Below are 13,859 nucleotides of genomic sequence, written 5' to 3' on the forward strand. Positions count from 1 at the left end.
CACAAAAATAAAAAATAAACGGAGTGGTGGAGGAAATAAAAACACTCCCATGATTCCCTACGAGCAATCTGGAGCTCCCCCGTGGCAGAAACAATGTAATGGACACAACCTGTCCTCAGGGACTGCGAGCGCTTTTGTGTGTGCGTACGCAGAACACAGCACTTATTTCTCCCTTTCTCTTCATTTCCCCCCCATTTCTTCCTTGTTCTCTCTGTGCTTCTTTATCTTGCCATCTATCAATCTCTCTGTCTGTCTGCTTATGCCTCCCCTCTGTCCTGGATTTAATACAGAAACGTGTGAATTTATGAGGGTGGCTTTTTTTTTTTGCTTGGATGTGAGAAATCAGGGTATGCCAGTTCCACTGCTCAGTCACATGTGTGTGAGTGTGTGGTGTGCATTTGCGTGAGTGAGTGTGTGTGTGTGAGCGTGTGTGTGAGCGTGAGCGTGAGTGTGTGTATGTATGTGTATGTGTGTGTGTGTGTGTGTGTATGTGTGTGTGTGTGTGTGTGTGTGTGTGTGTGTGTGTGTGTGTGTGTGTGTGTGTGTGAGTGGCGTGAGTGTGTGTGTGTGTGTGTGTGTGCGTGGCGTGGTGCTCTCTCGGTGGCCGTAGGGAATTTTCATTCCCCTGCTCTGATATTCAGCGGTGGCTGATGCAGATGTAACCCAACCCCGGCGCCCGCTGACAATCATGCAGCCTGACAGCCCACCACAGCACTGACATCATCCCATCAGAGAGGCAGTCAACACCCCCAGAGGAGACGCCGCCGCCACTGCCGCCACACACAGACCCACGCAGGGGAGGGGGGGGTAAACCAGAGCATGGCAGAGGGAAGGGTGGGGGGGATGGGGGCAATAAACAGCCGATGGGTGAGGTGACAGGAATATGTGGAGGTGGAGGTTGGGGTGGAGGGGGGTGAGGCCAAGAGAGAAGAGGGAGAGAGAGATTAATGCCACTAGGTGGGGACTGAATGATGGAGAGGGGTGTTTGAGGAAGGAAGGGTTGGATAATGAAGGAGGAGTGAGAGCAGAGGACCGCATCCATAAACATACAGTAACTGGGGGCCACCACGCCCGACTGTGCTGACGGTCCGGTACAGGGCGCCTCAAATGAGATCCCCCTTGCCGCCTGCCTGCCTTTGCCCCCCACCCCTGACAGTCGATGGTGATGGATGAGCCTTGGGTCGCGGCGGTAGCGCAGTCAGCGATTAAAGCAAGCAGGAACCGAGCCCGCCGACACCTCCCCTCCATCCGGATCCGGGCTAATGGAGTTGTCGGGGGCAGCCGACCTCCAGCTGCAAGACAGTGCCACCTTCCTGGAGCTCAAGCACAGCGCTGTGAGGCTCTCGGAGTCCGAGCTCTCATGGGTTTCTGTCCGACTTTCCGTTCCCTCACTTCAATTAGGGATGCTCTTTTGCATCATACAAGAAAGCCTCTCTCAAGTCGGAACCTTGAGATTCCCCTGTGTATGCTGGTTCTTCCTTTTTGCCAGTCTTGTGAATTAATTACATAACACTTCTCTGAGGACCCCCCAACACACACACACACACACACACACACACACACACACACACACACACACACACCATGTGACCAGTGGTTGAAGCCATGCTTGCCTATTCTGTTTTTAGCTCAGCAGGCAGTGTGTGGATACCAGCAGAAGCAGGAAGCTCAGGGGGCCATGCCGAGACTTTGGCCTGAGGGAGGACTGCAGTCTGCAGTGTGTGTGTGTGTGTGTGTGTGTCAGTGGTTATGTTTGTGTACGAGTGTGTGTCTGTGGGTGTGCGCACCCTCTTGGCTGTGACACTCCCTTCATTAAGAGTCACCGTTCCTCAGCTGGACACATGCCACCAAGCACTTCTTTTTCATTTCAATTCAATTAGTTTTTACAGAAACCAAATGAGCTGAGGCGACAGCACGCTGCCACATGCAAAGTTCCACTGTTTGCACTCGGGAGGAGACTCTTCAAAGGTGCCTGGATTATATAACCCATCTCTTTATTTAATTCTTTCACTGTTCTGACTCAAACAGCATAGCACTCAGCGCTAGCAGCAAGACAGAAGTGGCATTTATAAAAAGTCCTCTTTCGGGTTGACCTACATTTGTTGTTTTTAGCCGAACTCTGGCGCCACTCAAGCAGGTCAGCACTGAAACCTAAATACAAGAAGGGGTCACTCCAATTGGATTTTAGGTCGGAGCAGAATGGCAGCTGCTGCCTCCATATCCGAGTCCAATGACACTGTGGGTAAACAAACACTTTTTTTTATATATACAAAAAGCTCACACAGATTTCTTAAGGCCAATGAGGTGGAAATAAAAACGATGAGGTCCAGAGTCCAGTGAATACAATGAAAGAGCTTTACTGCTGTGGCCCCCTGCCTATTAGCCTGCACTTGACAGGTCATGCAGACATCAGCAGCTTGAGGACATCAGGCTCTGGAACGGAAGTGACCCAGATCTGTGCCGGACCCCGTACCGAGCGCTAGCCACTGCCTGGGCAGCGTGCAGCAATCCTTCCAGAGGCCAAAAAGCTATCAAAAAAGATGTTGTCTTATTCAGTGGACATCAGATAGATGCAGTGACGTGAGACATTTGGACCAGAGGAACACAGCATGCCTCAGGAGCGTGGCAGGCACGAGGAGGGCTGTCTAGCTGGCCGGCCAAAGCCGAAGGTAGTGGAGCAACGTATGTGCATGTGCGTGTAATGCTGCCTCTTACAGCGGGCCCAGTGCGTGGAACATGGGAGAGGGTTAAGACTTTATTTATGTCCTTTGCCTGAGCTTTTGCCTGTTTGTGTGTGTGTGTGTGTGGAGGGGTGGAGGTGGTGGATGACGGGAGAGCGCACAGTAAGCCCCTGCACTGTCACGCTTGGCCAACCTTTATTTCCATATCAGGGGGATGCTGGCGATACTGAGCTGCCGTGTCCTGGCATGGCAGCCCTGATGGAGTGTGTTTGTCTGTCTGCGTGCCTATGTGCGCGTGTGTAGATTTGTGTGTGCGTGCGTGTGTGTGTGTGTGTATTTGTATTTATGTGTGTGTGTGTGTGTATAGGTGTGTGTGTGTGTGTGTATTTGTGTGTGCTTGGGAGCCTGTTAGTGTGATTCTCCCTGACAGAGAGACTTAAGCTGGCCGCCTCAGCAGGCTTTTCTTTCTCTAAAAGGACATGCAGAGCAGAGCGGTGGCAGCCACCACAACGAGGCCGAGAGGAGGAGAGGAATGGCTCCGTGTGCACCGCACCATGTTGCTTCGCCGTCTCCAATCAATACCAGCCTACCACTTCATTTCACAGCTACCCAGGTGCCAATTAACATTAAAGAGAAAGGTGTTATCACACCATCAAGCTATAGATGGAGTAGTAGTCTTTAAATTGCTACTCATTTTAATCCATGCACCTCTACGCAAATGTCATGCAAAATGTATGCCTAGGAACGACAGAAGTATAATTTTTGTACAGTCTTTGTTCCACCTTCAAAACCTAAATCCCTATATTAGTTTGATGTGTTTTCAACTCTGTCTTTTTTACAACCGCTTAACCTCTTCTCTTTTATGCTGAATGCCTTTGGATTAAAGTGGAGAACAGAGGCAAAAGTGCCAGATTTCAGGTATCACCGACTTCAAACTGTCACACACTGTCTTTTCTTTTACAGCCGGGTATTTGGACAAAAAACAAGTTATCCACCCATGTTTAAAACTGCCATATCTAAGACAAACTACTGGTAGTTTGCCACTGCTTATGCAATGTTCAATTAAACCCTATCCCAGAAGCTTGTAATCAAACACATATTCAAGGCTTTCCCTCTTTAAAGGACATAAAATATTTGCACTGGCAGGTCAAAGCACAGCTGTGAAAGTACCACATCAACAAATTTCCCAAGGCATCTCAGACGTCAACAAATATTTTCATCATCATTTTCCGCGAGCTCATCAACACTGATGTCTGCTCTAGTGCATATGGTTGGCTGCAGCTGCCTTTCCATATGAAAGATGGATGCAGGAACATGAGAGGGCTCCGAGGGCCGAGCGACTCCGTCCCACATGTGGCTCGATCTGTACACAGCCCACAGGCAGAAGATGCAGACGTGGAAGGATGTGGTAGTTGCAGCCACAAAAGGAGGGCTGCCTTTTGTAGAACAGAACACTATGAAAGTCACGCCGTCAGTGCATCGGAGCCTGGATTTGTTCAAAGACATATAGTCACACATGAAGTACATGAACTGTGCAGGCAGTTGAGAAGCTTCACGGCCTGTGCTAACGACCTAATTGATATGCTTATTCGATGCACTGTCTTTATGTCTTAATCTCAGTCTCGCGTTCATCTCATGATACCGTCGCCACAGTTAGGGTGATGTGCCTTTGTTTTTGCTAGGCTTTGAATTCTGTGAAGTGCCTTGAGACAATGTTTCAAAATTATTAATGCACATGAAATATGACTGAACTGATTTTTTTTTAGCACAGGATGTTCTTGGAACTCTTGGAAAAAGAAGTAGGTCATTCAACAATTTCCTCCTAAGAAGCTGGTAAATGTACGCATCTCCAACCTGTCAACATGAACCAGTTCCGATATGCTAGTTAAAGAGGAAGTGATGCTGTTTCACATCATCTAAACAACATGCACCTTCTAGAGACCAAGACAGCTATTTTTTTTCACACACCGCAGTGATAAAGTTTGGATTCTGTGAATACCTAGCACAGCGTGGGACTGTATCAGTTGCGGCTTCAGGCCTCACAGGAACAAGCACAACTCATTTAGAGAGGCAATTGATCACTGCTGATGTGCATATTGATACAGATATCTGTCACCATGTGAAAAAAAGCAATTTCCTCATAGCTTTCCCTTGACCAATATCCAGAGCTGTTCAACAGTATAGGTCTTACATTATGTTGATGTATTAGTTGTTTCTGAAGCAGATTGATCTCGCCATGGCCTCTGTGGTGCCATGTGGAGTCGATGGCTGCCTTCACGGTGCTGTAATATTGAGATTCATTTCTAACTGGGCCGCACGGGCTAAAGGGAGGGAAGGGAGACTATTATTCTAACACTGAGTACAAGAACTTTGATTAACAGCATCACTCCCCAAGGAACTGCTTGGTGTTTCATTGCTTTCCTTTTTTTTTTTGGTTCTCCCTTTCCGGGTGTGTGAAGGGGGTATGAACAGTGGATGTTCCTATAGCTCACTCGGAGCCTCGCTCTGAACCTGCTTCTGACTGCGCTTAAAGGTGCGTCCCGCCCTGCACATAAATTTACATTTATCTCCATAACATGGCAATCTCTATGTAAACGCTCTACTCTAGATGTCCTATCTACCTGCCCTTGTAAAGGCACACTGCAGCACTACACTGAGATCGTGACCTTTATAATGACACTGCAAAGAACCAGTGCCATCGCACAGAGTCCACTCCACTGCGCAGATTCCTATCACGCGGTGTCATCCCTGCATCACAGCCCTTACTGCGCTCTCCAGACAGAAATCCACCCTCAAATGTATCGGACTGTTTAATCTCCCAGGTGACGGCACAGGGCCCTGCCCGCTCGTTCCGTGGCGGCACATTGTTTTCTCTCTCTGTCTTTTGGGGATCCATCATCCGCTGTCCGCTGGTCCTCGTCAAAAGGCCAGTGGGTGGCCAGAGAGAGCAGCGACTCTCAACGGGGAGAGACGGAGGTCTGGACAGCGGCGATGATTGAAGGCAGTTATTAGTCGAACAAGGACACTCTGTGCCTCAGCCTCATGGACCCCATACCCCCCCACCCCCACATCCTCCCTCCCCCTCTGGGTACCAGACTGGCTGTGATTAAAGGCTGATGGTTGACAGATGTCCCAAAAGACAGGGCAGAGGATGAAGAGGGTGCGCTGGTCCCATCACCCAGAGGGTGTTATACTGCCGGGTCAAGGCTTTAAGGGGTTGTCATGACAGTACAGCCATGAAACATGGGCTTTTATAGGGCCGCAAGGTCTCCTAACACTAAAATGTCACATGCCTATTTTAGCCTGCATGTTGGGCATACCTCACCCGACGATGATCGTGATAATGTCTTATTGGTTTTTACTAGACAGCACAATATATCACCTGATATCAGCCTGTGAGAGGGATCCACTGCTGGGCCCTGATTAAATTACGTGGAGACATTCATGATGAAGGGTCTCTGTGTGATGTCTATTGTGTCTATGCGGAGCGTGCAGGTATGCTGGCAGACTCCCAGTATCCAAAGACAAGGGAAAGGCACTTCTAGTAACTGAGAAGTTTGTCTGTTAATTCACCGCACAGTTCTTTTCATACCTCTGTCTCTCACCAAGACGGTGTGTCTGAAGTACACCCGTCTCCCTCTCTCTCTCTGTGTGTGTGTGTACCCTAGTGAGCTGTCAGGGGATGGTGCCGTTGTGAGTGTCAGACGGAGGCGGGTGTATTTATAGCCGGGCGTGAGACGCCGGGGACCACGCTACCATCTAATGAGCAGCACGCCCCCACCCGGCACCCGGCACCCGTCACGACACCCCAACCCCCAGATCAAATCCTCCATGGCGCTGAGGAGAACGAGAGGGAGGGGCGCCGAGGACTAACCAGGCTGACGGGAAACTACAGGGTGGGGAGGGAATGAGGGGGAGAAGAGCGACATAAAGGTAAACGTATGAGGGTTTGAGGAAGGAGGTTGCAATTTGCATGGGAGGAATGATCTGAGGAGACAACGGCAGAGCTTCGAGTGCATTATACGCAATATGTATGTACATATATGTGGATATAAGAATGTGTGTGTCACAACCCACTGATTTAATATCGCTATGCATTTGCTGCTTCTTGATGACATGTAATCAGTAGATTACTTGGTGAACATGCTGACAGATCTGCTTTGTGGGAAAACATGTACTTTTCTACAGTGACGAATAGGGACCCAGTCATGCGTCACGACCAAAAGGAAAGGGTCGTGTCCCAAGCTCCAGTGGGGGATGCTGTCTCCCCCTGACTGAGACCTACTGTATATCTAGGTTGTAAAGTTTCAGTTATGGCAGCTCTTGCGAGGTGGAAGGTGGTGGGACACCCATACCATCTTCTTACCTGATGTGTCTGTACTCTGAAACTGAACACTGAAATAAATCTGACCTGCAAACAATAAGCTGAGTCAAGCGTCTTACTGCGCTGAGGAGAAAATAGCTCTTCCAGAGCCATGCAGAGAGATGGGATCATTGGACGTCATCAGGACATGTTTTTTTCCACTGGACTAATCTATCTGAAAATGGCCTGATTCTTTAGAAGATGCTCTCTCTTCTTCAGCTAACAGGATGGGAGCTGACATTTAGTTACTGGTTTATCCATGCATAAATACAAATTAGGCCATTTCTGGTCCTTAATAACAATGGCCAAGAGATCAGGACACACTGTCTCAAGAAGGAAGTAAAATAACAAACAACAACAAAAAAAACATTCAACCTTGGCACCCCATTTACCAGTTTGTCAAATGCCACTTTAAGGCTCAGGCTGTCAAACAGTAGAGCATCATTTCAAATCTGCCAGCTACATTTGCTTGGAGGACCCAACAGCTGTGGTCAAGCTTTTCCCACAAGTAGCGTCACCACTGGACGGAGCATCAGTCACCAAATGGATGGGGAAAAGGGAGGAGAGGAGGGAGGTGGTTGGCGGCCCTTATTTCATAGTACCGTACCCTGTGAGTGGCTGTTAGCAGACCATCCTGTGGAACCCAGAATCCCATTAAATTGGGAAAAAGCTCATTACACTCTAACCACTCACACTGACAGAGCTTAATTTCATCACTACATACCACAACCAGAGAGTCGCATAGGATTCACCAGTCCCTGTCCAATTACAGGACACTGGACGACAGATGGAATGGCTCCTACTGGTGTGCTCTCTCTATCCCTCTCTCCTGCCGTCTCTTTCTCTCGCTCTCTCGCTCTCCTGCCATCTCTCTCTCTCTCTTTCCCTCTCCCGCTGTCTCTCTCTCTCTCTCTCTCTCTTGCGCGCCTGTGTCCCTGTCGTATTTAAAACCATCCCAAAATCTCCACAGGAAGCCTCACACATGCAACGTGCCAATTCTCATTCCTTCCTCCCGCCTTGTCCTTCTCCTCATATACATTCAATGTGACTTCCATCTCTCCCTCCCCCCCTCTCTCTCTCTCTCTCTCTCTCTCTCTCTCTCTCTCTCTCTCTCTCTTGCTCTCTCTCTCTCATCGTACCTCTTGTCGGAGGGCGGCGTTTCTTGGCTCGCTGGTGCCTCCTGAAGGTCTGGAAGGTTGGCAAAGTCATCTTGTTCAGCCAATCCGATCGCCAGGGATAAGACCACCATCTTCCCTTCCCTGCCAAAGAAAACACCAGGAGGAGAGAGCAGGTACAAAGATGATTAAAAATAGCAAAATAATCCACTCATTCGTTCACTAATTTGACATGTTTAAAAGGACATGTGGACCTTTTACCACTTTAAAGGATCACGCGCGCAGGTAGTCCTACTCACACATGTGCACACCATCCCTCTCTTGGGGCATTTCCCCAAGTCTGGCTTTCCTCAAAAAAAAAAAAAAAAAAAAAAGAGAAACCTCACTTGTGGAACATTTCAAGCAGCGAGGTGACTCACTTTTTCCTGAGACTTTTGCTGTGCTCTACCTCGCGCTCCATCTCCACAACTCATCTCTGCCCGCCCTGATCTTTTGGCATTGAATTTGTATTTTATTTCTGCCTCCGCTCGGATTTCAGTCCTCTCATACTGCGCCACTCATCCCCTCCTGCTGGAGAGATTCGTCTCTCCGATTCCCTTTGCTTGCCATCCTTTCATCGTTGTACACTCACTGTGCTTCTAGGGGATAAAAAAAAAAACACTTCCTCCTCATCCTCCACTTAATAAAAGCTCATTAATATCTCAAAATATCTGTGCGTAAATACAAGAAGACCCACAGCTATGGACACTTGAGCTAAAGAGTCGAGGATTCCTTAGCTGTTCCAATCAATGCATACTACAGCTACAGATGATGAAGTCAAGCACTGATTGGCATTGGTCTCATTGCTTTTCTCTCAATAGTACTCACTAGGTTCTTTTCCAGCATCAATGAGGCACTATGTCTTTCTTCTCCCTCTATGTCCCTGAAGTCCTCTTGTTGTAGTCCAGTATTTGCGAGGTTTGTGTTCTCGTGCCCATGTTCTCAATTAATCCTCTCCTGTTAAAATAATCTCCATTTCTGCCGATACTCTTCATTAGTGGCTCTCAGCCTCTCTGTCATCCCAATACCATCCCTCTCTTTCTCTCTTGCTCTCTCTTGCTATCTCTCGATCCATCTCTCTCCACTCTGATTTACACACTGAGATGCTGTATTGGCAGGTCAGCATGTAAACCAGTCAGAACAAGGTAGCACTTAAAAACCAGGCTCACGCTGGGGAGGCATTAGATAGATAGATAGATAGATAGATATACTTTATTGATCCCTAGGGGAAATTCAAGGAAATTCAAGGATCAATTACACTGGCCCTAAAACAAGGGACACCTGAGGACCATTACCACACACCCCACACAAATACATAGACACACACACACACACAAACAGTTCTACACAAACACACATACAATTCTACACACACAGACACACCCTGCTCATTGATGTTCTAGTGTGAGGAGACTGCAGACCTCCCCCATATGCCACTAGTTCAGGTCTTGCTCTGACATGGCCTGTTGCTGCATCGGCGAGGTGAGAAGAGGTCGAGGAGACCCGGGGTGACTAGAAGGAGAACTGTGGCTCCACCCAAGGCTTCGTCCCTTCTAACAGACTTATCCACAGGGGCCACCAGGGCCTTGTAGATACAGGGCAAAGTGTGTGTGTGTTCCTGGGTAAGTAAGGTGAAGAGGAGAAGGAGGAGGAGGAGGAGAATGTCATACTTCCCCAACTATTCCCCCGTCCACATAGTTTGCATTCTGTCCTGTTATTTTTCCTTCATATGCAGCATGAATTATAATAAAAAAAAAGTGCAGGCCACTAGTGCGAGTCACGCTTGAGGATATTTACTTTAAAAAGGTCTTAGCGCTTTCATCCACACACAATAGCAGCAGACATCTTTCATCTGACCTCTTCTTAAGTGATAGCAGGGCGTAATAGCATGGGCAGACATGTATGAGTGCTGTGTGGTAGCCTTAGTGTAAAACGATGATTACACATGCAGATCACGGCCAGGCGGGCCACCGCTTTCCTCCTCCAGCGGCCCAGTCACATTGAAACGTTGACAATGGCACACGTCTTTTGAGCTATTCCTAACGCTTCCTCCCTGTCTCCGAGGCCTCCATGGTTCACTCGGCCCTTTCAGTCTTTCAGTGGAGCCCCTTCTCCCGCGGCGAGGTGCCTCTGCCCAGTGATGGTGACAGTCCATCCTGAGGGTAATGATGCTGGGGACAGGAGATCAATGCTGGGTGGAGTTAACCTGCTAACATCCTCTACATACCGCTGCTTAGCCTCTGAGCCTCACCTTCACGCGTAGCAGACCCAGGCACGGCACTGATAAACACACACGCCTGTGGATGTGTGATTGTGTGTATGTGTGGGTGTATTTTCTAATATACTTCCCACAGGCTACTATTCATACGATGCAGCACCAAGCTATTGCCGTTTACCACAAACACATTAAATGATGCACTTCATAACAACACTAGAGCAGAGTGCTGTGATCTGACGCTCAGCTTAGCGATATAATGGCGCCACTCAATTCAATTACACGTTTGAGTAAACCAATCCATACATTACCATTAATCTTTACAAATACTTTAAAAAATATATATTTTGCTTTTGTCATTATTTTATGCCGTCACATTTTTATTGCCGTCCTTGCTTTTGTTGCTCCCTCCTCTTATTTCTTTCGCTTAATATCTGCCGCCATTTTGTGTCATGTCTGCTTCACGTTGATTGATTTAACTGAGGTCACCGCATATTGGATTTGTCTTTTGTGGGGACCAAGCTGCAATGTCATTGGGGTCAAGGCAGTGAGAGCTCCTGTGCCAAGCATGTCTGCAGCTGTGCACTGGCTCCCTGTCACGGCACTGCGGAGTGAATCCATTAGTGTGATAAATCAGGGCCTTTCTACATGATCCCTGCCATGTCGAAGGGTCACTCGCTCGTCAGAATCGCAACTCGCTGTACTCGTCTTTGAAGCCGGGCTGGGTAGTGGGCACCGCCGGTGTTCCCATAGGAACGGCTTGGAGGGGCAAATTATTTTGGGATAAACGTTGCTGGTATTTATACATGCACTCACAGATGCTTCAACATGAACGCCCCTTGTGAGAATGCGTGCGCACACACACAGACACACACACTTTAATCCTCTCCCCTGGGTCTTTTCCTACCCTGGAGTGGGCAGGTGTCTGCGGTACATACACACTGAACCCAGACAGATGGACACAGAGAGGGACAGAAGGGCACCGGCAGGCTGCGAGCGTAACCAGGCATGATAAATATGGGCCCGAGCCGAACCGGCTAACATAACCGCGGCTAACGTATCCAGTCAGAGAACTTAATGAATAGCGTAAATGAGACATTACAGAGACAACAATCATAACCACATGCTAATTATTTAATCAGGCAAATGGCTGCCTGAGATTGCACCAGTCAGAAGAGCTCACATTCACAACCATTAGCAGGAAAATGTGTTGGAGAAATAGAGAGAGTGTTGGATTGGCACTAGAGACCACACAGCTGGAAGAGATGCACACTAATAAACAAAAACAGTAAACAGGAAGCACACATAGTGTGAATGTATTGACTTACAGGAACGACTTGACGTCCAGTCCTCTCCGGCGAATCTGTCCCATCACGTGGTCCACGCTGCCCGGGTTTGAGCGAGACCTCCCTCCTCCTCCGCCTCCCCTGTATCGCGAGGCCCCTGCTCCAGCCGGACTACCACGCACCCCCCGCGGACCTCCCCGGTTCCCCCCGCCGCCCGGCCCCGTATGGAGCTGGCCCAGGCTCTGAGATGTTGCCGGGGGGTCGTTGGGGCCCGGCGGAGGCTGGTGGGATAGGGGCTGCTGGAGGCTCTGCTGCCTCACCAGGGGCCGTGGGCGGGCGGCCGAGGAAGGGATGTGCTCCAGGGTGGAGGCAGAGGACAGGGAGGGGTCCCCAAAGCTGCCCAGATGGAGGAGAAAGGAGTGGAGATACAAGCAATGGGACGGGGGGAGAGGGGAGGGGGGCGTGCAGGTGAAGGGGACCAGGGAGGAGGTGAGATGGTGGGAGGCAGTGGACAGAGAGGAAGGACAGTGGTGGTGGTGGCAGGGGGAGAGACGGAGTGATCAAAATGGAGGGAAAGAGGAGGAATTGAAAAAGTGAGAGAATGACACGGGCACTCAGGTAAGGGGGTGGAGAAATGAGTGATGGCACGTGTGGGAGGGAAAAAGAGAGGTAATCGGAGAGGACAAACACAGTGTCGAACAAGAAGGGTAAGAATGAGGAGAACAAAGACCAGTCAAGAGACATCCATTATGGAGGAGAGAGATTCAGGGGAATGACGTGAAGGAGGAAGAGAGAAACAGAGCAAAGTCAGCCACAAGCATCAGAAACACACAACGCTCTTAACGCCTTTACTGAATGTTCCTCACAAATCGTTGTTGGATTCTGGGTCTTCCTTCTCTTCAGTTAAACCAACCAGACCCAACAGATTTCGTTTCAGCTAAACATCATGGCAGTGTATGCATACACTGCACGTTCACATGCATGACTGTGCTACATTTGTACTTTTCCTCAACAACACTGGCTGACTAACTGTCATCCCTTCATTCCACTTACCCATGCTAAATTCCCTTTAGACATATCCCCACATTTGTCTCTCTCTTCTTCAGCATCTTTCATCTAGGTCCCCTCTCCTCTAATCCCCTTTGTTAGACTCACTTTCTCAGCTTGATAGCTTCAGGTCCTGCCTTTTTATTTTGCTTTCGCTTGTCGGTTCTGCTAACTGTAGACGGGACTCAGAACCCGTCAGTCGGGGTGCCGGCGTCTGACTGGAGGATTTACTGTGCTTGGACTGGGCTGAAAACACTCTTTGCTTTGCCCTGCTGTTGTATATCTTGTTGAGTGCTCAGGGGAGGCGTCTTAGACGAGGCCATTTGTGGACGGAGGACTGGATTAATGCCAGTAATAATTCTTACTCCACTCTCTCAATTCCGCCTCCCCTCCACACACACACACACATGCATGCTCGCACACACACACACACACACACATCGCACACACCACACATGCATGCTCGCACACACACACACACATGCATGCTCGCACACACACACACACACATGCATGCTCGCACACACACACACACATGCATGCTCGCACACACACACACACATGCATGCTCGCACACACACACACACACACACACACACACACACACACATGCATGCTCGCACACACACACACACAGACACACAAATGCATGCTCGCACACACACACACACACACACACAAATGCATGCTCGCACACACACACACACATGCATGCTCGCACACACACACACACATGCATGCTCGCACACACACACACACATGCATGCTCGCACACACACACACACACACACATGCATGCTCGCACACACACACACACATGCATGCTCGCACACACACACACACACACATGCATGCTCGCACACACACACACACATGCATGCTCGCACACACACACACACATGCATGCTCGCACACACACACACACATGCATGCTCGCACACACACACACACATGTATGCTCGCACACACACACACACAGACACACAAATGCATGCTCGCACACACACACACACGCACACACAGACACACAAATGTATGCTCGCACACACACACACACATGCATGCTCGCACACACACACACACATGCATGCTCGCATACCCACACACACACAC

The 13,859-nt window shown here is 49.1% G+C and overlaps 1 protein-coding gene across 4 annotated transcripts in view; it reads right to left on the minus strand.

Annotated features, from left to right (window-relative positions):
• syt7b (synaptotagmin VIIb) overlaps positions 1-13,859 on the minus strand; it is a 79,104-nt gene that overhangs the window by 21,979 nt on the left and 43,266 nt on the right. For all 4 annotated transcript variants that reach the window (XM_048262353.1, XM_048262354.1, XM_048262356.1 and 1 more), the window contains 2 exons: positions 11,742-12,095; positions 8,184-8,303 (listed from right to left, as the gene is read on the minus strand). In XM_048262353.1, coding sequence (XP_048118310.1) covers positions 8,184-8,303; positions 11,742-12,095 — 474 coding nt within the window. The remainder of the gene's footprint in view (positions 1-8,183; positions 8,304-11,741; positions 12,096-13,859) is intronic.

Source organism: Alosa alosa, chromosome 14, assembly GCF_017589495.1.
Source record: "Alosa alosa isolate M-15738 ecotype Scorff River chromosome 14, AALO_Geno_1.1, whole genome shotgun sequence".
Classification (NCBI taxonomy): Eukaryota; Metazoa; Chordata; class Actinopteri; order Clupeiformes; family Clupeidae; genus Alosa; species Alosa alosa.